Source organism: Sinocyclocheilus anshuiensis, unplaced genomic scaffold (assembly GCF_001515605.1).
Source record: "Sinocyclocheilus anshuiensis isolate Anshui unplaced genomic scaffold, SAMN03320099.WGS_v1.1 scaffold1231, whole genome shotgun sequence".
Lineage (NCBI taxonomy): Eukaryota > Metazoa > Chordata > Actinopteri > Cypriniformes > Cyprinidae > Sinocyclocheilus > Sinocyclocheilus anshuiensis.
The window spans coordinates 2,083,743-2,108,634 of NW_015536698.1; the positions used below are offsets into that span (position 1 = coordinate 2,083,743).

At 36.0% G+C, this 24,892-nt stretch overlaps 1 protein-coding gene across 1 annotated transcript in view; it reads left to right on the plus strand.

Annotated features, from left to right (window-relative positions):
• Window positions 1–24,892, plus strand: part of LOC107654979 (rho GTPase-activating protein 10) — an 84,698-nt gene that overhangs the window by 30,356 nt on the left and 29,450 nt on the right. Inside the window, exons 2-16 of the mRNA XM_016442351.1 lie at window positions 6,576–6,671; window positions 6,889–6,950; window positions 8,571–8,642; window positions 8,815–8,916; window positions 11,670–11,780; window positions 13,009–13,113; window positions 13,735–13,864; window positions 13,980–14,086; window positions 14,193–14,287; window positions 17,236–17,317; window positions 18,131–18,170; window positions 18,313–18,381; window positions 19,069–19,143; window positions 23,212–23,296; window positions 24,016–24,074. Of these exons, the coding sequence (XP_016297837.1) occupies window positions 6,576–6,671; window positions 6,889–6,950; window positions 8,571–8,642; window positions 8,815–8,916; window positions 11,670–11,780; window positions 13,009–13,113; window positions 13,735–13,864; window positions 13,980–14,086; window positions 14,193–14,287; window positions 17,236–17,317; window positions 18,131–18,170; window positions 18,313–18,381; window positions 19,069–19,143; window positions 23,212–23,296; window positions 24,016–24,074 (1,290 nt within the window). The remainder of the gene's footprint in view (window positions 1–6,575; window positions 6,672–6,888; window positions 6,951–8,570; window positions 8,643–8,814; window positions 8,917–11,669; window positions 11,781–13,008; window positions 13,114–13,734; window positions 13,865–13,979; window positions 14,087–14,192; window positions 14,288–17,235; window positions 17,318–18,130; window positions 18,171–18,312; window positions 18,382–19,068; window positions 19,144–23,211; window positions 23,297–24,015; window positions 24,075–24,892) is intronic.

The following is a 24,892-nucleotide window of genomic DNA, read 5'->3' on the forward strand; positions in this document are numbered from 1 at the left end:
GTTGCACAGTTTTTCTTTCATTTTCTTAATTTATTATTTAAGTAAAAATATGTTTCTCGTATAGGCCTATTTAGTCGTTATATAGCCTAGCATTATTATGTTATTCTCCGCTCGCAGAAGCGCTACAGGTGCGTGATGTGATATGAAGACCATGTGAATCCTCATGTTCTGTTGTTTGCTGCTTTTTGCGCATGTAAAATTAATCCCCGGGAAACAAATGTTAGTATTTTTTAACGGGTCACAGACACTTATCCTTTCTAATTTAATTCAGTTCTAATTTAAAATAATCTTGTCGGTTATGTAAACAAAGCAGCACTGCACTTATGAACTTTAATATGCATTGTACAGAGGCAAGATGAAAAGAAAAAATGCCATCTAAACTTTTCTAAAGATCAAGTGATTCTGATATTAGAGGCAAACATTGGGCAGATGTTGTCTTTACAGATGGGTGGATGGCTGCTGTTTAGAAGTTTGCTGTCAAGGATCTAGACATATTTCTGCTATGAACAGAATTATCCTACCAGCTGAAATTTGTGGATTTATTTTATTTATTATTATTATTATTATTATTATTATTATTTAGTTAAATTTCCTTAGAGCAGAGGCCGCCAATTATCAGTCCACAATCCAGATCCAGGCCCAAAGCTCTGGACCATTAATCATTTCATATTATTAATATTGATATTAATATTATTATTATTAATAATAATAATCCAAAATAGTCCAGGACTGTTGATTTGTGCATAATTGTATATTGCAAAAAGGAATTGCAATGATAAAATTATATAATAATAATAATAAAACATTTTATAATTTTTTTTTTACAAGTGAACTTTGTTGTTGTTGTTATTATTATATTCATTGATATGTTAATAAAATAGATCTAATCTTTTATCAACTAATTATGCAATTTTAATTCTAATTAATTTGTAAAACTAATCAGGGGTCATGTAGTCAGCAGGTCCACTCTGCCAGACTCACATGATTGAGCTTTGTTGTATAGTAATCCACATTCACTCCAACCTGCACAGATGAGTTGACTGGGCATTTTTAGTTTGGACTGGGCAAGTGGGTGGAGTAAGCAGCTTAATGTGTAGCTGTGTGGTCATAAATGAAATATAGGTCATACACAACCAGTATTAGACTAAAGCACACATCTTGAATACTCCTTTTGCGTAAACCACAACATTTCTAACTACTCAGTTCTAATATTGTGAATGATAATGACTTTATTCAGGCCATTTTATTCATGTCCGAGACTGTTGCAAGCCTGAATGATTGAATGGAATCAATTGGAATGACTTTACAAGTGGATTACAAGGATAAAAGATTGTAAATCTATGACAAATATGGCAAGCAAATTTAGAAACCACCATAGTAAGCAGGAGAGGATGCGATAGGTCCTTTGGTGCCAGCTCATTTCACATGGACGGACCCAGCTGTTGATGTTGACGACACTGCAGTGCTGGATACCCCTCATAGTGTTTGTCCTAAAATTTCCCAGCACTCTGTCCCACAGACCCCAGTGAGAGTTTACTTATATCGGGATCATCCTTTGGGAATCCACAGAATGAAATTTGCTCCCTCTGATTTAAAAATTCTCTCCCTCCCTCATATTCCAGGCAAAGTCCCACCTCTTTTTTTCATTGGGTTTTCCAGATTGAGGGGAAATTCTTGATATCTTCAAGCAACACCTGCTCCTTCAGGATGCTCTTGGCAACACAAGAGTCCAGCAGGATGTTTGCAGAGCGTGACTTTCATTATGACCAACTCATATCTGTGAACGGGTGGTATTGTTAAGCTATTCTTTAGGAATGCTTTTCTGTGCTCCTGAATAAAGAGCAACGTCATCCAACTATTTCCAGTGCAATACAATAAAAGGATTGTGTGTGCCTTCAATGTTTAAGGCCATGTCATGGCTTGGTTTACATACATTACCATTCAAAAGTTTAGGATTGATCATTTATTTATGTATTTATTTATTTTTTTGTGTTTGATGACAAATACAGTAAAAACAGCAATATTCTTACAATTTAAAATAACTGTTTTAATATATTTCAAAATGTTAATATTCCTGTGATGTCTGAATTTTCAACAGCCATTACTCCAATCTTCAGTGTCACATGATTCTTCAGAAATCATTTTATATGCTGATTTGCCGCTAATAATAAACATTTCTGGTCCCACTTTATATTAGGTGTCTTTAAATACTATGCACTTAATAATACGATGAATTGATGGTACAGTATTGTGTTCATGTTGAATTGCAAAACACTTTTGCTGCTGTTGAGGTGGGATACAGGTAAGGATAGGGGCAGGTTTGGTGGTCTGGTTAGGTTAAGGGGTAAGAGGTATTGTCTACATTTTAATTATTGATGTAAATATAGAAATTAATTACATATGTAATTACAGGATGGTATTTCCAGATATAAGTACAGTGTAAAAACGTGTGTACACAATTATTACGGGCTGGTGCAGTAAAAGCGCACGACGAAGGAGTATATTCCAAGAGAGTTCTTGGTTAAGGTGTCCTTGTTACAGTGTAATTATACATTTAAGTACAGAGTAATATTAATTAACTACATGTACTTACTATAGGGTTAGGATTGAAAATTAAGGCCCTTAAAAAGTCTTAAATGCCATTTTCCAAAGTATTAAATATTGTATCTTTTCATTATGTATCTTTGTCCGAATAATGGGGTTTTGTGTACTTTATTTATGGAATCCCGCAAGATTTGACTTCATCTGTTACGGCACTCACTGACTGACTACGCCGCTGCGTGATAGCGCGGGGCTTGTTGATCCCGCTCTCGCTGAATTTCTGACCATTACCACATGCTCCCATCTGTTCCCGTGATTTTTGTGTCCGCTCCCACAAACATTCTAATATTGTATATAATTTTTCGCGCATCAGGGAATATCAATATGTGGGGTATTTAAATGGCTTTTGAATGAGCGCTGGCGGTCGCAGTTCACTTTCACTTTCGGTTTCGCGATCGCACTCACACTGTGTAAAGGGAGCACACCTTACGATATAAGATATTTGTCAATGATTTTAAACGGTTGCCATGGGTTGATTTTCCCCAGTGGGTTAAAGGTTTTAAATATTACATAAATTACATTTGACTGAAATGCTTTTACTCAAACATTTTGCATTCTACCTGTAATAAAACAGGTGTGAAGGAGGGCCACTAGTAGGAAGCCTTTGAGCTGTGTTTATGATCAATGTGCATAACATTGACTGTAAAATATGTATTTTAGGGATGGAAATGACATATTTTGATGTTTGGGACATGGTCATTGCGCTACTTTGGGCTGTTTTTTTACTGGCATGGGATGCAGAATTAAAATAATGTAATAGTTGTGATCATTATTTTACCTTCCATGATCATTCAGACTTGATCAGGTGCAGTACTGACACTCTTTGTCAAGTCTGTATCAAATCAGGCACTCTGTAATCACAGGTAAACTGTCTGATCAGTCAGATGTTTGTCATGAGAAGTGTTCCACAAAACCGCTATGGTTTGAGTTGATGTGACAAATACATCTTTTGAATATATCGAGTGAACTCATTGCCCCTTTAGCTCGGAGAGCTTTATTTTCCCTCCTCAATATGTTTTGTCAGTTGTTTTGTTTATTGGTCTAATTCTTGTTTCTTGGGTTGGATTGGTTAGTCACTCAATTCATTATCTTGTGCTTCGTTCCCCACTTCTGAATTATGTTGTATTGATAAGGAGTTATCACAAAGTAAGACTGTTTAGTGCTATCTTACAAACAGTATATAGTAAATGTAAGTTAAAGTGTCGCAGATGTAACCGGTTAAAACTTGGAGTGGCGATGAGGTCTTAAAATGTATGGAAAGAGTCTTAAAAAAGGTCTTAAAAGGTATTAAATTTATCTCCACAATTCCTGTATATACCCTGTTAAAATAAAGTGTTACCGAGTTATTTTAATAAATCCACAGGGACAAAATAAGCAGAACCGATTAGGGCTGTAAAAAAAAATGTGAATGTCAAATTTAAAATAAAAATCCACACTCGAATGCAAAAACGTTGCATTCGAATTTTAGGTGTGCGTTAAGGAGGCAGCCTTATCAGCGGCGCACAAGATGCGATGACGATGTAAGTGTCGTTGCATTATAATGTTTTTGTTAGCCTATCCAGTTGAAGCCACTAGATGTGGTGCTGCTGCGTTGTTCATTAAAAATATAGCGGAAAAAGAGAACATCAATGCGGAGATGATGTTGTTTACGTCAAAACTGAAACCAAGCCGTTCACACAGAATGCATATTTCACGCATTTTCTAGACGGACATCTATTACTGTTGCACTCGCGTCTCGCACAAAAGAGCCGCATGTTTAGAAAGCCATGTAAAATTAATGCAAGTTTAACTTTGAAAAAACGTACATCGAGACTTTATGGCGGGTTTTTCCCCATCCCACTGCATCTCATGTTTTTAAATGAAAAATGTACTCTGTGTGATTGGCTTTCCGCCCTTTGTATTAAACTATGCATACATATATGATGCTGTTTTGTTTATAATTTTTTAAGCAACTTAATTATAATTGGTTTATAAACATTATTTTAAACATGCACTTTTTTTCGCAGATAGTCATGTTATCTTATGCTTTGAATTATGCACCCTCTTGTGGCCCCTCAGGAGAGAAGCCAAAAGCTTTTCTTCACCCTAACTGAAATTATACATTTTATATTCGAATATAATTCGAATTTTGATCATATTTAAGTACAAAATTCGAATTTAGTTTTTCAGCAATTTTGACAGCTCTACAACCGATAACCAAAAACAATAGCAGACTCTGAACAAAGGAAGACACAGGGTATAAATACATGAGGACAGTAATCAGGAAGAACTGAAACGGGTAAGGAGCTAATGAATCAAAAACCATGGCAACAAACTAGGCAGGAGAATGGAAACACAGAAAACTAAATCAAAACAGAACATAAACGTAAATGGAAGTGCATAGTAGTTAAGGACACTCTGTATAAAGTGGGTCCACTTTTCTTCGTATTATCAATGTTGGAAACAGTTGTCAGAGCTCCAGACTGTGCCTAAAACGGTCACATTGCGACCAAAAATATTAATTTGCGAGTGATATTTTTTGCTGAGATGTCCGCTGGCGACTATATAAACTTGCATGTTATGATTATTAAATTTGCATGTAATGCCTTTTTTCCTGATTGTTTTGTGATCACATCTTTTATGTTGACGATGCGCATCAAAGTTTTAGTGGAAAAACAGTCCTCATTTCTGCCGAACAGCAGCGTTAACGGCACACCTGCTAATGAAAAAACAGCTCCAGTTGTGCAGCATGAGAGTGATCGAAAATGATGGAGACGTGAAGTAAAAGTGCAGAAAAGCAGTCTTTGTGCACAACTTGAACAAACTACAACAGATAAAGCTGTCAACTGTGTGGACATTAGCAGTAATGTTAACGATTCTCGTTTATAATCGATAATAATATGGCTTCTTGTTTTCAAGATCTTTAGTCTATATGCGGTGTGTTAATGTGTGAACTTCCTATTATTTGTAGCGCACTTGCCATCCAGTAATCACAATAAGCTTTGTGATTTGTTACAATTTAATAAACAAAGTATCAGCTTTAAAATTCTGCCAAATTAATAATGAAATTCAAACAATAAATACCATTTTGGCGCTCTTTAATTAAGCACATGAGCAAATGCTTTGGCCCCTCCGTTCAAGCGGCACGTGAAACCATCATATCTTTCTCTTTACTAGTATGAAATAAACATGAATGGACACCGAAAGTTATATTATAAGATACAGTACAACTTACTGAAATGTAATCGCTCATTCAGTGTTTCAAACTGCGGAAAATGAGTAAAGTTTGTAAAAAATGCCACATAATACATTTAATTCATAATAGGGTATTTGTCGAACATCACCTGACCAAACCCGGAAAACAGGTCTTATTGCTTCCGCTTGTCGGAGAATGTGTTAACAGCCGTATTAAATAATAGCGATATCTATGGACTTTTAAGATAATCAGTTAAACTAGCTCGCTGTTTTTATTGCTGACGTTTTATTCAATTTTTATATCTAAATGTGAAAAGAAAAAAAAAAAAAAAACTTTTAGATATCAGTCCGCATATGTGATGGACATTGGTTATGATCATAATTGGTATCTACTTTGAAGGCATCTTGAGTAAAACTGCTTCATATTTAACTAAGCATATGCAAAACGCTTGAACCGGAAGCGACGAGACCCGGTTAACAGAATACGGAAGTCTGTTGCGCATAACCCCTATAACCATTCGGCGTCCATACTCTCATTAGTCAGCTAGAAAAAAGAGAGGAGCATTTTGCTAAATATATGTGCTATATTGCATATTCACATTTTTACTTAACCTGTTGTCTACATAAGAAACATACATACTGACCCCAAAACCTTTGAACGGGGGTTTAGGTTAATGTGTGGCACACCTTCCTGAATGAAAATAATGGAAACACTGAAAAACTGAAACATCCACAAATAAAGCAATTCCTCATTTGCCTTTGGATTTAAAATCTTTAACTCTTCTGTCTCTGATTTGCAGAGCTTTCATTGGCCCAGAAGAAGTTTGCTCAGTGCCTGGGTGAGTTCAAATTTGAGTACATCGGCGATGCTAAAACTGACGATGAGAAGTGTATTGGTGAGTTTCTTTTTTTTTTTTGCATATTTACATTTACGCACATGCATACATTTTCCTTTATTTTAATACTTGGCTGCTAGCGTGATGTGGGTGAGATTTGTGTTTATGAAGTGTGATTCATCTGTTTGTTTCAGATGGGAAGCTCACACACTGAGAAATATGTAAATAGTCCTGCATAGATAAACTTTGTTCATTGTCTGCATACATGCCATTTCAGATGAATCATTGCAAGAATTCTCCTCCTTTCTCAGAAACTTGGAAGACCAAAGAGATCTTATGGTGAGCACAACCAGTTGAGACTTGCATTAAAACGCACTCTGTTATACATTTTCAAATCCTTGCAGGCTAAAAAACATTTTTGGAATCATGGTCATTTGCAAGCTGAGAGAAACAAAAAATGTAATCAGCCTTAACATAGAGTTCAACACATACTTTATAAAGTGACATCACTTGTCTGTTTGTTCATGCATGCTTCAGCGCTGTTTGAGTCACAGTTTTGCCACAGGAAGTGAGTTATATTGCCATCAGTTATTTGTGTCCTCTGTCTCAATGACTCTGTGATTATGCAAGACAGCTGCTTATGTTGAGTCATGTCACCTTAAATGAGTTGATTAGGAACTGTATTTTCAAACTCTCTGGTTGAATGTTCAGTGGCACTTGATTTAAGTCCTTAATGTGCATGTTATCTGTAGTTAATTAGCAAATTGCTTTTACAGTGAAAAATGTGTAAAAATAGTTTGATTCCTTAAAAAAATTCCTATTACTGCAACAGATCCTTTCACCTGGCAGAAATGTGAGATTTTTGCATTCTTACGTTATGAGAGGACTGTATATTCTAATGGGTGGTTTGCCATCTAGGTAGGAAGGGCTCGTGCTGCATGTAGGTCATGCTAGTATTTATTTAGTATGCAGCATTAGTGAGCTGAAGGCCCTGCCCATGACTCAAAGTGCAACAGCTGACAGTTGTTTTGAGCTCAGATTTGAGCCCCACCCGTTCATAACACCGCAGCAGGCCAATGATGTTGCGGCCCCTCTGCACACTGAAGGCATGCGTGGAAGGGGTGGAGCCTACAGGCCCTGACAGGGTCAGAAAGACTGGGTAATCGTAGAGCAGTGATTCATTCTGCATGTATCTGAGTACTAACAGTCATGCCATGGGTTTCTTTTGTTATCTCATTACCTCATTTCAGGGTAAAGATGTGTTTTTATATGATGATAAACATTGTGAGAGCCTTGTTGTTAAAATATGGGTTTTAGAAAATGATTGCTTTCTGAAAAAATGCTTTACAATTTTAAAGAATGCTGTTTATTACTTCAGATGGGGAAACTAAGTGTTCCTGAACTTCGAGAAGCTTGATCATTTACTTAGAAAATGTAAAACATCATAACAGAATTGTGCAGATCTGCATTCATACTATTGTACTAAGCCCCTGTAGGAATTTCAATGCATTTGCATTTGCTCACAAAATTTGCCTGAGAAACTTTGCATTCACTCCCAAAACTTTTGCGATCTCTCACAAATGGTTTTTGTTAACCCCCACCCAAAAATTTGCAGGCAAATGCAAAACTGGTGATGGAAATAATGGAGGAAGAACTAGATTTCAATGATTTTGTAAGTGTAAACAACGTTTCTTGGGGGAATGCAATTGTGTTGTGAGAATGCAAAAGTTTTGGGAGATTCTATGTAGGGAATACTTATTTTAAAATGTCAGATGGCTACAATGAAGCGTTTCACCTCAGGTGATGAAAAGGTGACACCTTTATTGGCATTTACAATTAAAACCTAGAATGTGTTTGTGCAAGGTTTGATTAATGAAAATCATCCTGTTATTGCTAATGTTTGATAAAAATAAATTCAATTATCAAATGTCCTATAGCCAATGAATTTTCTTTTCGCAGATGAGAAACATCACAGAGACACTGATGAAGCCTTTAGAAAAGTTTCGGAAAGAGCATCTCGGCTCAGCAAAGGTAAAAGCATAGCTCTTCCTGTCATCTCTTACATTTAGGATGTTCGCAATAATTTTAAAAGATATGAAAAACTGTACATTTATTGAAATTAAGTATTTAAAACTTGCTTCTCGTTCCATGTATTAAAAATAGTAAGTTCCTCTTTTTCATTATGTTCTCATGCTATCTTCAGGCAGAGAGAAAGAGGTACGAGAAGGAAACCGAGAAGTACTACAGCTCACTAGAGAAACTTTTGAACATGTCAGCAAAGAAGAAAGAGCCACAATTACAGGAGGTACTTCACATTTCATTCTTCCCACACACAAGATGGTTGTGTAATGCAGACTATTTTCAGAAATGGTACTTCCCTTCTGTATCTCAGAAAAAAAGATCAGATTTTTAAGTCAAGGTCAGTGGTTTGCTATATATGTTTATGGTGGTTATTTAGAGTAGGTCCTCAAAGAGTACCGCACTGGCCACATAACCTACAGAACACTAAGTTTTGAGATTGTTGTTTTGAGATGTTAATTTTAACCGGTTAACCAACCGTAAGAATTTTGACCGATTAATACAATCAGTTAAACGGTTTAAAAAGTCATTTAATTATTTATTTTTTCAGTAATTTATCAAAATATTTAAAAAGGTTTGCTGCATGGTTAAAATACGTTACGCGTATAAAAAAAATGTTTTTTAGGGGGAAAAAACATAAGTCGCGTATAAGTCGCATTTGAAGCCTAATGCCGACGCAAATGTTTACAAACATTATAATAAACACTGTAAACATAGCTAGGCTATTTAGTTCCCCTCACTCCACAACAAAGCCTTTCAATTAAAAGTATTTAGAAAAGAACAAGAATTAAAAATATAAGAAGCTATAGCAATATAAACGACAAGCCAAAACGAATTCATTTAGGCTAAAACGAAACTGAAACCAACGTTGGGTCTCTCATTCCACACAAAGTCAAATGTTTTCGTATTCGCGATGTATTTGAATGGCAAATTATTATTTATTATGTACTTCACTCACGTTCCAATATCCACATAAAACTAAATGTTTTGCATAACATCACGGCGGTACGGTGATAACACTTAACGGCACAGATTTTACTACATATTTTTTACTACATAGTTTTTTTTTACTACATAGTTTTTTTTCAATATGTTTGACTGACTGTATTTTATTATGATAATGGACAGGCAGCATTGTCAAGGTAACAATACTTAACTGTGCGCGCGCATGCGGCGCCGGCGCAATCACTTGAATTGTTTCCTTAACAGTGGAAGAAACTACTCCTTTTAGTCATAAAGATAATCGAAATTGTAAAAGGTTTGCCTTTATTTGTGTACGTTCACAATAAAAACAAATCTTTGTGCTTTTGTAAAATAAGCCTAAAGAAAATAAGGAAGCTGCTTTTTTGCGCATGTAAAATTAATCCCCGGGAAACAAATGTTAGGATTTTTTAACGGTTCACAGACACTTATCCTTTCTAATTTAATTCAATTCTAATTTCAAATAATCTTGTCGGTTAACGGCTAACAATCGGTTAATGAGCGTCGGTTAGGAAAAATAACCGAAATGAACATCCCTAGTGCAGTTAAAATATAGGTGTATGGTTGCTATGCTTTTGTTGCAGTACTAGTGTTGGTTTTTCTTTTTCTTTTTTTTTTTTCTTTTTTGGTTTGCTTTAGGTAATTAAAGTCTGTTGTTATTTCTGCCATATTTAAAAAGCTTGGCGTCCCACACAGTTCCTCTCCAAGCCTGGGAAAGTGAAAGAGTGCAGTGTATTAACCTGCTTAAATCTCGATCAATCAATGTATGCCCATCATGCCTAAATGTTGTATAAATTGAGAATGAAAAGCACTAGAGACTGTTGATATTTTTATGGTGGGCCATTATGTTACTGTGGACCGTATGATGTGTGTGTTTGGATCAAGGGCAGTGGTTTTAGCATTGGGCTGTTTTGAGTCAGACTGGTGTGTATGATTCCTAGAAATGTTGAAGAACACCAGGGACTGCTCAGTTATTCGACAATTCATAAGACACTTAAGTTATCATGGGCCATGTTCACATGTCACTGCAGCCAGATACGTTCAGGGATGAGCATTTTGGTCATTCTGTCTAATCAAGTATGCAACAAATTGTTCACAAACAAACCTGTATTCAACACCTCACAAATTAAATTTGCATAGTAAAGTACAATGTGAGCAACTCAGGCTGCTCAGAGATTTATTTTATTTTTATTAATGCTGTCTCCACATTAGTCTCTCCCACCGGTCCTACCTTTACAGTCCAGAAAAGGCACACTGTCTAATGCATGAGCTTAATGATAATAAACAAAACAGTGCATCTGACAGTTTATAAAAAAGTCTGATGATTATAGAAATGTTATATTAGGAACTAGATAATGTTACAAACACCATTTTGGTTAAACTGTTGGCATCCATTTATCTTGTTTACAACAAACTGTTGTTATCAAGATGTCAGCTGCGTGAATTTGAGAGTTATTCCTGTCTTCCATACACACCAGAACGCTTAACACACACCAAACAACAGCTTAAAGAATTCATGTCAGCATTTATATGTTTTAATTTAAGTTCAAGTACTCTTTTGGTAAAGCTTTGAGACTTTATACCTGCATTACGGTGTGTATTTGTGATGGAGATCGCCAAGAAATGTTTCTAAGAGACGTTAGTGTGATAAACTGTGTTTAAGTGTATTTGCACGCATAATAACTAAATTACAGTAGTTAGTGTTTAGTACTGTTTACATTCAGACAAAACTTTACACAATTACATCATCAAAGACAAAGTTGTTTCTTGGTTTTCAAATATTCCATTTTCAGAATAAGGCCCTCGGTGTCATAAAGGCAGGCAACACACGGTCAGGTCAACACAGGAAAAATACAGACAGTTTTTTGAAAGACCCATTTCTCCACCTGCGTATCCTAAGTCACTTTTAATTTTTATGTGATGATTTCTCTCCCTGTTTTCTTCAACCTTTTCATCTCAACTGGTATGGTACTTTTTTTCATTCTGTCTGTCTTTCAGGCGGACATGTCGGTGGAAGTGATGAGACAGCACTTTCAGGAGTCGTCTCTGGAGTACGTTTGCAAGCTGCAGGAGATACAGGAGAGGAAAAAGTTTGAGTGTGTTGAGCCTGTGAGTGCATGACCTTTCATCCAGATTGTCATTCAACTTGATTTATTTCAACATTGTTTGCTGCCTCTTGTTTGCCTCTCGACAGCATCTGATATGCTGTCACTTATCACGAAAAAGAAAGGAAACACATTTACTGAAATTCACTCTCAGTGCTGTGAGGTGATTGTACAGCACAAGAATAAATGTTACAAATATGCATTTCTGTGTATACAGTACTTATACTGTATTGTGTGTGCATATACACTATTTCATAAGTATTGCCATAACACTTCAAACTGTTCTTCACCAAACAGAATAGCAAAAATAAGGGCTATGTTTGGAATGAAATATTACTTTGGCATGTTGTAAGTATGCAGATTTTATACAAACTGAATTAAAATAACGTATAAAATGATAACTGGACACTATGTATATACAGATAAGTTAAGCCATAATAATATTGTTAATATATACACTACCATTCAAAAGTTTGGGGTTGTTAAGATTTTTTTTTTATTTTTTTGAAGGCCTCTTAAACACACCAAGGCTGCGTTTATTTGATTAAAAATACTGGAGGAAAAAAAAAACGGTAATATTGTGGAAATATTATCAATTTAAATTCCTGTGAATGTAATATTCCTGTGACAGCAAAGTCTTCAGAGTCACATGATCATTCAGAAATCATTCTAATATGCTGATTGGCTGCTGAAGAAATGTTTCTTATTAATATCAATGTTGAAAACAGTAATGCTGCTTACTGTTTGAACTGTAGTGTAGCCTACCTTATTCCAAATAATTAAATGAAGTAGAATATTCAGTGAGAGCTGTAAGCGCAGCATGCTTACATTTGGTACTTTTACCACACACAAAAGCCTTCTATAAATATAGGTGTGTCCAAGCCATTTACAAGTGGGGCGAGTATTCTGACTAATTCACATTGTCAAATTGCATAAGCAAATTAATATCCTTTATATGGAACCTTAGTGTTTTTGCAGAGCAAATATTTACCTGATTACTTTCACTTTTCCAGTTTATGGACATCTATATGACTTTCTACTTGAAAATGTGTCTTTTGCTTTGAATTAAATATTGCATAGGGATTTAGACACTAAGATTAGATAAGATTAGATAAACTCGAGATTATCTGTCCCGGTATAATGATACCGTATATCATATAATGATAATGATATAATGTGTTCTCATTTTTTACTTTCTCTAATTCCCTTCTTCCCCCCTCTCTCTTATACAGATGCTGGCGTTCTTTCAGACTGTATTTACTTTCTATCATCAGGGATATGAGTTGGCCAAAGACTTTGACCATTATAAAAAGGCCCTTCAAATCAATATTCAGAATGTAAGTAAAAATGTAATAATGTTTTCGACTTTAATACAAAACTTTAGATCTATTTTTAAATGATTTATTCAATATATATTCCATCTATCAAATCTTTGTTTGCCAAGTATATAAAACAGCTATAAACACACTTTTAGAGTGATTCTCCGAGATTTATCAGTCTTCACTCAGCTTCTTCTGGTTAACACAATTGGCTTGCAGAGTGACATGGAAAAGAGTTATTGAGACAGGATACAGCAGCATTTTGAGAGGGCCAAGGCTTCCAAGGGAAACTTAAAGGCCTTTGTTTGCACTGACCTTCCATTGTTTAACTTCTAAGGCGGAGGTTTGAGAGCTGACTTCCCTCCCCTGTCCTGTTTGATTGGACCACATCACTGTCCTCATTGGTGTTTTGTTTTTTTTGATCATTTATACATCGGCTGGTCAGGGTCAGAGTTCTGAGGATGTATAGCTTGAAATCATGGTTCTTAGATTAGCACAATTAAGCATGTTGATGGGGAATACACTGGGAAATTACTTATTGTGTAATAAGCCATCTCAGTGAATTCCCAGTTACCAGGTCCTCACAGAATCTTCATAGTTGATTTTGTTATTGTTTTATGTTTGTGCCTCTGCTTTCAGACACGGAGTCGTTTTGAGGGCACGCGCTCTGAGGTGTACGAGTTAATGAAGAGAATCAAAGAGTCGCCACAGGAATACAGACAGACCAGCCCCATCAGCAGCGAGGGCTATCTTTACGTACAGGAGAAACGTACGCAAGACATTTTATGATGTAACACTGGGGTGCCTTATTTTTTACTGACTGTCATGTCATGTGTCTTTTGCTCCGCTGGTTGCATTGCTGATAGATATTGCTATTTCCACAGGACCTCCTCCTTTCGGATCCAGCTGGGTGAAACGCTATTGCACGTTTGTCAAAGAACAGAAAATTCTACACATGAAGACATTTGACCAGAGATCAGGCGGGAAGCTTGTAAATTATCATCACACATGACACATTAGTCATGATAATGGCATGGTTCATAAAATATAAATGTATAGCTGATCTGCTGTTCACAGAATGTTCTGTATCCATTCAGGGTGAGACAGAATCTGTTACAATCAAGTCTTGTGTCCGCAAAACCACAGACACTCTTGACAGGAGGTTCTGCCTAGACATAGAGATCACAGATCGGTATGTTGGACATGCGCCCCAAGTTGAGATGGTTACTGTGAATAAATGTAACGATGCATTTCAGATTCAAAAGAAATCAGATCATTTAATTAAAGATTATTAGCACACTACCTTAACCCTTCTTCTGTGCTGAAAATCCTTTTCCTAATTTGGGGTTCCCAGTCCAGCCTTTCAAAAATTTCTTGTGAATCACTCATTATGCTATATTATCACCAGATCTTGGATTTAATCTTTTTGTCTGAGGTGCATAAGCTCAGTTCATTGAGGCCTACAATCAGTCAGCCAAAAAGAAATACAAAACCTGTGATAATTTAAAGAAAACAAGTTGATGATAAAAAGATTCCAATATTATTCGCATTTCGCGCTGGTGAATCGTAACCAGGTTGTAAGTTCTGCTTCAAAATGCCAAAAGAAGAAACAGGAGCAAGAGACAAAAAATAGAGAGTAGGCAATTTATTGAAAACTGCATTTAAACTCAAACAGGCTGTTCATCAGCTGATCAAAAGTTTAAGACCATAGCCTTAAAAAGTTAAAATATGCTAAAAAATATGGCTTTCATGTCATTGTCCTTCAGGCAGTCACATTGTCATGATCTCCTGATGGCAAAGGCAAAAAGGCTTTCTGTCTTTGAACGTGGCAGGATTGTTGAGCCGCACAAGCATTGGGTCTCGCAACGCGCCATCGCTGCCAAGGTTGGACGCATGTAAGACAGTCATTTTACATTTCTTAAAAGATCCTAAGAGTTATGGGACAAAAAAGTCAAGTGGTAGACCCAAAAAAATGTCACCTGCACTGATCCGGAGGATCCGACGGGCTGTCCGTGAAGACACAGGCTGATCCTCGACCCAAATTTAAGGCCCTTATTGATGCTGACTGCAGCCCAATAACCATAAGACGGCATCTGCGAGAGAAGGGCTTAAAGAACAAAATAGCCAGCTACCATTTGACGCCCCTGCACAACCTGAAGCTTAATTTTCCCATTGAAGGAAAAAGCACCCCAGATCATGATGGAGCCTCCTCCACTGTGCCGCGTAGAAAACATCTCCAGTGGGATCTCCTTGTCATGCCAGTAACGTTGGAAGCCATCAGGACCGTCCAGGTTACGTTTTTTCTCATCAGAGAATAAAACTTTCTTCCACCTTTCAATGTCCCATGTTTGGTGCTCCCTTGCAAATTCCAAACGGGCAAGTCTGTGGCATGGGAGGAGACGTGGCCTTTGAAGACGTTTTTTGTTCTTTAAGCCCTTCTCTCGCAGATGCCGTCTTATGGTTATTGGGCTGCAGTCAGCATCAGTGAGGGCCTTAATTTGGGTCGAGGATCGGCCTGTGTCTTCCGGCTCAGTGCAGCAGACATTTTTTTGGGTCTACCACTTGACTTTTTTTGTCCCATAACTCTCAGGATCTTTTAAGAAATGTAAAATGACTGTCTTACTGCGTCCAACCTTAGCAGCGATGGCAGTTTAAATGCCGTTTTTAATAAATTGCCTGCTCTCTATTTTTTGTCACTTGCTCCTTTTTCTTCTTTTGGCATTTTGAAGCAGTACTTAAAACCTGGTTATGATCCACCAGCGCGAAATGCAAATAATTGTAATGTTTCCACCGGTCTTAAGATTTTGTTCAGGAGTGTATACTATGTATGTATATATAATTGACTCTTTCCCAGTAATTTTTTTAATGGAAACACCATAGGTGTAACAAAGTGGGGAAAAAATCCCCAAGTACAGTAAATATCTTTTATTTTTTCTCAATTTCTTTTTCTTTTTCTTTTTTGGGCAAAGTTAGTATTAGTCCAATATGTTAACATTAACTAGCATTTTCGTGAAAATTCTCTCAGGTCAAAATGACTGGAACAAAACATGAGTGTTAAAAAAAGTCACGTTTTAACAACTCTTACTTTGACTCACCTGTAAACTGATAGTCTTCAAGTAGATTTTTGCTTAAAAATAGGAAGCAAATCACACATAATTATTCCTTTATGATTGTAATGAGTTAAGAATTTAACTTCAGATGATAATAAACAAGAAATAAGAAAAATTGTAAATACCTCTGAAACGACTGGTTTTAACATGAGAGTGCGAGACATACGTCAGAGGATAAGGAAAACCAAAATATTTGGATAATCTAGGATACACTAAGGGCCCTCATTAATCAAAGCCAAAGCTGACCTGGGCAGAGTGTATGATGAATGTAAATCATGCATAGTGGAATCTTTTCAATGGCACATCAGCACATCAAAATGTTTCCATTCAGATGATAATAAACAAGAAATAAGAAGAATTGTAAATACCTCTGAAACGACTGGTTTTAACATGAGAGTGCGAGACATACGTCAGAGGATAAGGAAAACCAAAATATTTTGATAATCTAGGATACACTAAGAGCCCTCATTAATCAAAGCCAAAGCTGACCTGGGCAGAGTGTATGATGAATGTAAATCATGCATAGTGGAATCTTTTCAATGGCACATCAGCACATCAAAATGTTTCCAAATTAGGAGGTGAATCAATCTCAATGTGAATATGCATTTGACTTCAATAATCTCATGTATCACCGAATGAAATTGAGAAAATATAGGCTGGGATGTGATTTTTATCCATTTGGAATTGATTGAACAGTCAAGAAATAGTTAATTGGCACCCTAGAATTACATCATGTGTACATTACTCCTGTTGGAGACTCTCTTATTCTCTTTATAACCTCATACACCTCAAAGCATGTGCCCTCAAAACAACTATGTCTGATGCAGATGCATAACCTTAAAATAATAGAAACATGAAATGGAAAGACACTTCACTGTTGTTACATATTGATAAGACAATTATGGAGATGTTCAAAAACAAATCATGCACAGTAAGACCAGTAATCTACAATAAAAAAGCAAATGAGTTGAGTTTTGATTTCATATGAGGCAGCAGGCTAAGTTTGTGCGGTTGTTGTTTGTTTTTCTAGACCAAGCACAGTGCTGACGGTCCAGGCACTCTCAGAAGATGACTACAGATTCTGGATGCATGCGATGGGAGGAAAGGAGTCGGTGTGTCAAACCCTCACTTCAGCTTCTAACAGCTATATTCAATAAAGACAATTCTCTGTTTCTCAGTTGACAAAACCTAAATAACTTTTGGGAAAATAGCTTGGAAAGATAGCTTTTAGAGCTGCACTAGTGTTCAAAAGTTTGCAGTCAGCACATTAAAAAAAAAAAGAAATTAATAATTTAATTCAGCAAGCATTACAAGTGGCAGTAACAACTTGTACATTGTTTCAGAAACCTATTTCAAATAAATGCTGTTCTTTTGTTTTTTTTCTATTTATCAAAATCGAATAATGTAGATGTTGTTGTTGTTGTTTTTGAGCACAAAACCAGAAATTAATAATTTTATTCAGCAAGCATTACAAGTGGCAGTAACAACTGGTACATTGTTTCAGAAACCTATTTCAAATAAATGCTGTTCTTTTGTTTTTTTCTATTTATCAAAATCGAATAATGTAGATGTTGTTGTTGTTGTTTTTGAGCACAAAACCAGCATATTAGAATGATTTCTGAAGGATCATGTGGCACGCAATACTGGAGTAACGGCTGCTGAAAATTCAGCTTTGCCTTGACAGGAATAAATTACATTTAAAATATATTTAAATAGAAAAAAATATTTTAAATTTAAATAATATTTCAATATTACTGTATTTTTGATAAGCATGAGACAAAAAAAAAAAAAAAAAAAATTTCCCGAAAAGTGTTTTAATGATCATCAATGGTGCCTTGTTTGGTATATTAGTTCTGTTCTGTTTGGTGTGGTGTGTTTTATGCTGGTCTGGTTTGTGTTTTCTGATGTTTATCTCTCACACACAGATGCTGTATCTCAACCGGACACATTCAAGAGAAAGAGGAAGTGAGTGAACTCAAATTAATATCAGAGCTTCAAGTTTGCCTTTAGTTGTAGTGCTTATGAACAAAAATTTTATTATTTGTATTTTTGTATTTATTGCTGGTACATAAATTGTGATATTTATGATATTTGTGTATTTCCATAGTTGATGCCCAGTTGGATGATGTGGGGATAACTTTTGTGAAAAATTCAATAAATGCCATTGAAACCAGAGGTAACTCTCCATGTTTTAATATATGAAAATCATATACAAAATAAAGGAACCAAAATGTATCAGGCAGGAATTACATTGTTTTTTAAGAAAAAAAAGTCAACCATCTGCTCAACCTTCAATAGTTCACATAGTGTAGTAACAACTTCTGAACACTAGAGGTCAGAATGATCTTGCAGTTTTTCTCAGCCCACACCAACAACCTGTTGTGCTTTGTTCAGGATAATACAGGAGAAGCTTAGTGTGCTCGTGTTTAGTTTCCCATATCAGCTGGGATTTGAATAAAGTACCTCTATTACAAAACATGTTTTTATTTTCACAGGTATTAATGATCAGGGTCTGTACAGAATAAATGCCATTGAAACCAGAGGTAACTCTCCATGTTTGAATATATGAAAATCATATACAAAATAAAGGAACGCAAAATGTATCAGGCAGGAATTACATTGTTTTTTAAGAAAAAAAAGTCAACCATCTGCTCAACCTTCAATAGTTCACATAGTGTAGTAACAACTTCTGAACACTAGAGGTCAGAATGATCTTGCAGTTTTTCTCAGCCCACACCAACAACCTGTTGTGCTTTGTTCAGGATAATACAGGAGAAGCTTAGTGTGCTCGTGTTTAGTTTCCCATATCAGCTGGGATTTGAATAAAGTACCTCTATTACAAAACATGTTTTTATTTTCACAGGTATTAATGATCAGGGTCTGTACAGAGTGGTCGGGGTCAGTTCAAAAGTACAGAAGCTTCTCAGTTTGATGATTGGTAAGTTGAGCCTTATTTGATTGCTCTGTAATTGTTCCTCAGATTTATGTAATTTACTTGGAAGCCCTATAATTGTATCAATAGCCAGTGTCCTGTTGAGTCTCATTGGCATTCAGACATTCATCTTGTCTGGTGTCTGTCTGTACGTCCCTTTGTCCTGTCCTTTAGGTGATACCTGACTCCATTACTGCAGGCAGGCAATCAGATTTCCAGACACACACTCTCTCTCTCTCTCTCTCTCTCTCTCTCTCTCTGTCACTCTCTCTCACTTTTCCTTGATCCTATTTCACTTCTTCCAAAACCCCAACACACGCTGATCACCATCTCATGCTCTATTATCATCCTGTCCCATACTTGGCTTTCTTTCTTTCTTTCTGTGTCTATTTCGCTCGCTCTCCTGCAGTCGTAGCATGAGCTGGTATCCCTCTGCTCTGAATGCTAAACGCTGTGTCGAGTCGGCAGGCTGCCTGAGCCCCTGCTGCTACATGAACTCCGCCACTCTAGAGACTAATAGCCATTAACACTCTATACGGTTCCACTGTCCTCATCTGAGAACAGCCTGAGCCCTTGTAGTTGGCTCATGAACTTAAAATATCCAGAGCACAACCAACTATCCATCTCATTTTCAAATTCAGAGCACTCATTCACAGGTTCTGCAGTTGTTGGATTATATCCAGACATTCTCTATATTTAAAGTCTATACAGTTATTATGTAAAGAATTGTGTAAGTAAACATTTACATTAGAATGACCAAACAAAATTCCATATGTTAATATCCAGATAAGTCAGTGCCACAGCGATATAATCATAGTGCTAAATTAAATGTCTGTATGCCAATTCCAATTGCTATATTTGTTTTCTTGACAGACTTTTTCTCACCAAAATGACTCTGGAGGATGAGCATACATTATGTTGCATTGAGATGTCAGTAGAATGCAAATTGCGTGTTAAGATGAGTGCTAATAATATGTCTTGAGGAACTATTGTGCTCACAGGGACACTGGTTGAAGACTCAGGTAGTTGTCATGTCATTTTAATCAAGCAATAAGCAATGAGAGGCCATGCGACTGTTGCCATTTATCATTTACAGAACATGATCAGGCTTATAATAATTTCTAATTTAAACAAAATAACCACAATCAAATAAGAATCATCACACAAAGCTATTATCATCACAAATGCTATTATTGTCACATTTAACCATGCCTTTAATTAGAGTGGTCAAACCACTCTATTGTACGGTGGCCGAGAGAGCTCAATGCGCTGCATCTTAGGAAAACGCATGCAAATTGAAAAAGCACTGGCAAATTAAGAAAACATCATTATCAGTTTGATAACACTGCAAATGTTATCTGCAAACGCGCTGCAAAATGCATGGTTAATGTAGCAAAACCATGGTTAATTTGTGGTTACCGTCGATGGTTTAACTATAGTAACCAATTTTTTATTTTTTTTGGTAGTAAAACCATGGTTAAGTTTTGGAAGGGAAGTTGTAAAAGTAAGTTAGCCAGCTTACATAACGTTTCACAGTTACAGTATTTGTGTATTTCGTCAGCTTATTAGGCTAATAATATCCAAAAAAGCTAAGGAATCATATGATCAGGATGTTAAAATAAACAAAAATCCCACCTATCAGAGCAGACATTGATTTTTTTTTTTTTTGCAGCGTGTTTCTGTATTTGGTCACGTTGTGAGTATTTACAGCACGTGTCAAACTGATGAAGATGTTTTCTTAATTTGCTGGTGTTTTTTCTATTTGCATGTATTTTTTTTCTTTTGCAGCGCCTTGAGCTCTCTCGGCCACCGTACTATTGCTTGCCTGTAGCATGAATATAGAATGTAACATTAACCAGAGGAAGTTAGGGGAAAAGTAGCCTCATGAACTTGGGGAGGGGGAAAAAAGGATGCTGCAAATTATTACTTATTTACAAAAGATCTCTATTTAAAATAAATATAGTTTTTAAACCCTCAATTCATAAAATAAAGTTTCCAAAAAAAATATTAAGCAGTAATGAGAAGAAATGTTTCTTGTGCATCAAATCAGCATATTAGAATGATTTCGGAATGATCATGTGACACTGAAGACTGGAGTAATAATGCTGAAAATTCAGCTTTGACATCACAGAAATAAATGACATTTTAAGATATATTCAAATGGTTAACAGTTATTTTAAATTATTATTTTAAATATTGCTATTTTTACTATATTTTTCATCAAATAAAGGCAGACTTCTGCAAAACTTACTCCTAACCTTATTAACAGTAGTGTGTGGACATGTGTATTCCCAGCTGTCTGGGGCTTGAGGTTAGGGTATTGAGCATCAGTGTTTTAAAAGAGAGCAGAACTGTGAAAGAGGGAATGTTAGTATCTCTCTCAATTTCCTCTCTGCTGTTTATGCCGTCATCAGTGGACTCCATTATAAAATGTAAATACACAGTATTTTCTCAGCGGAGTATTAAAGGGGTCATATGATGCGATTTAAAGTTTTCCTTTCTCTTTGGAGTGTTACAAGCTGTTTGTGAATAGATAAGATCCCTAAAGTTGCAAAGACTAATGCAACGATGCAACGCAATGCGTAAAAATACAGTATAAGTCATTATAATCAGTAATTATGTCCCCACTGGATGCAACAAATGCCTCGTTTATAATGGGTTTTAATGTTTTTGTCTCATCGCTCCGGGACACGGCATCACAGTATGGTAAGGGGCGTAACATTTCCGTCACACGCTTGAGGTATTTGGCCAATCACAACGCACTGGATAGCTGGCCAATCAGAGCACACCTCGCTTTTCAGACCGATGAGCTTTGTAAAAATCGACGCGTTTCAGAAAGGCGGGGCATAGAGGAGAAACAATAATGTACAGTATGTGAAAAATAATGTGTTTTTTTAACCTTAAACCGCATAAACACATTTCATTACACCAAATACACCAAATAATGTTCTTTTTAGCAACATCATATGACCCCTTTAAATACTGCGGTCCCATCCTCATGTTGGTCAGCAGGCTGAATTCATCTACGTGGCTGAATACCATTGGACTTGAGGTTTACGACAGGATATATTTTCATGCTTTTGCAAATGGCACAAAATGGTTCAAACTGCCTCTGTTTTGATTTAGAATGAATTGACTTAAAAGGCTAAAATTTTGTACAGTACATATGTGGCCTTAGACTTTTCTGATTGTCTACTGTGTTCTATAAAAACTCACTCAGACATTACCATGGTAACAGCTAGCCAGACAGAGAGGTGATTGTCAGTGCTTTGGTTGAATTCTTCAAACGTGTCAAAGCCCGTTACAAACTTGAGTTACAAACTCAACTCAAAGCAGATTGTTTTGCACATTACACGTTTGCATACTCTGTCCATCCTCCTATCAGGAAAGTATTTACAGATCCACAAACCCATTCGTGAGCAGTGGTACAACATGAACGTGAGGATGAGAAATAAAATGTCTGCCCCTCATATCGTCCACACCCTGACCTCAGACCTTTTTATCCATCTTGCTTTTTTTATGTCTTTCTCACTGGACTTGATCTATACTGAGAGTCCTAATCAGGTCCCTAATAAGGCGACATTATAACTGTCTTAGAAAAGTTTTACCATGAGTTTATTTATTCATCATTTATTTCTGCACCTTTCAAATGTGTTGTGTGCTTATTTTGTTTGTCCAATTTTTCTGTTGTCCCAGATGTTTAAAAGTTTGGGGTCAGTAAGATTACATGTTAATATATTCAGATAGAAAACAGTTCATTTACATTTTAACAATATTTCACAATATTACTGTTTTTACTGTATTTTGATCAAATAAATGCAGCCTTATTGAGCATAAGAGACTTCTTTGGAAAAAAAAAAATACCAGCCCAAATCTTTTGAACAGCAGTGTTTATTATTACAATTTAAAGTAATCGTAAGCCATTTCTAATATTAATGCAAAACATTTTTACATTTTTTGCACAAATTGTGACCGACACACAACTGTGGCGTTATTTATACCACAACCATAGTTTTTGCTATAGTTTTTTAAGATTATTTGAACTTTAATTCTTTATTGTTTTGTGGTCTGTAGATGAGAAGAGTAGTGAAATAGATTTAGCAGCCAGTGAGGACTGGGATGTCAAAACCATCACCAGTGCTTTAAAACTTTACCTGAGGTGAGTTTAAACTTTCTGCGTTCTGTTTCTACTTGCAGATAATAAACAGCAGAGTGAGTGAGTGAGTGAGTGAGTGAGTGAGTGAGTGAGTGAGTGAGAGTGAGTAAATGTTCCTTTCACTAAATGTACTGATTGTAATTTGACACAATACGCCATGCCCATTCATCCTCAACCCATTTGCTTGTTTCAAAAAAAACTTCAGTGTAAAGCTAAATTCACGTGTGAACCCTCAGAAAGAAACGTATGGGCCTCTTCATTTATGAATTAAATTGAATCTCAAATAAAAGTATCAAGGATAAATGAGTTCATGTGAAATATGTCAGTTTTTTAATGATTTGTCAGATTCACAGTGGGACATTCCTTTCAGTGACAAAATATAATTGTATGCGGTTTTATTCAACATTTAATTAATATTGCTTTTAATTAATTTCTGTAATTGATTTGTCACAATAGAATAGCACAAGGCAGCTTTTGTAACGCAGCAGCAGCAGAGCTATCTATGAATGATATTGATGTGCTGGGCTCATTTTGGGTTAACAGTGCTGGGACGTGTGCCAGAGCCTGAGCGAAAGTACCTTCAGTTGAACTTGGTTATCACAGTGTATGTGTGTGTTTGTGTGCTCATCTAATGTCTTGCAGTGATCAGCCACATTTATCATAGTGTTGTGTATATAATAATGCCCAATAAAGCCGATAAATCTCTCCCTCTCTTTCTCAAGGAGCCTTCCAGAGCCACTAATGACATACGAGCTTTATAAGGAGTTCATCGTCCCTGCAAGTAAGGTCTTTGTCCTTGCTTAGACAATAATCAAGCAATACCCAGCCAATTACTTGACAAATGCCATAAACTTAGAGTATGTGCATGTCTGTGAGAGAAGAGCTTATGATTTGTGAAACTATAAGGTGGGATTTAATGCTTGCTGAAAGTATCACTGAATTAAATTTCAGTGAAGGATTTTCAAAATATGAAAATGACATCAGCAGAGATGTGTCGTTGTCTTAGGTCTGGGAGGTGCTATAAGTCAATAGTGGCAAGCCTAATAACACTAAATGTACAAAGGCAGAATTTTTACTAATTAGTTCTTTAGCTTTTATGAGGGGCACGTGTACAGAAACGTATTTTATTCAGGTTCTACTGGAGCAACATGGGGTTGACCATCCCTGAGCTTTAGTCACTACACCACACCGGCCTATACAGTTACACCCAGTGATGTTATTGTCAACTAAAACCATAAAAAAAAATGTCTTAACTGAAATCAAGCTGAAATCAAATAAATGATAAATATTAGATAAAAACTTAAACTTTGGCAACTACAGTAACTGAAATAAGTTTAATTTGAAGTATTAAATAAAGATTGGTTACACCAGCCAATTACTATTTGCATTTTAATAGTAAAAACTTCAAAACTGAAAGGAATGGAAGTATGGGAATTATGTGGAAACCAAAATAACTTATTTCCTGAACCAACTTTGAGGTGTATCTTGGGATGCTTCTTTAAACCGTTTTTTTAAGGAGTTGTCATATATGCTGTGCATTTGTTGGCTACTTTTCCTATACTATTTGGTCCTACTAATTTAATTATATATATATATATA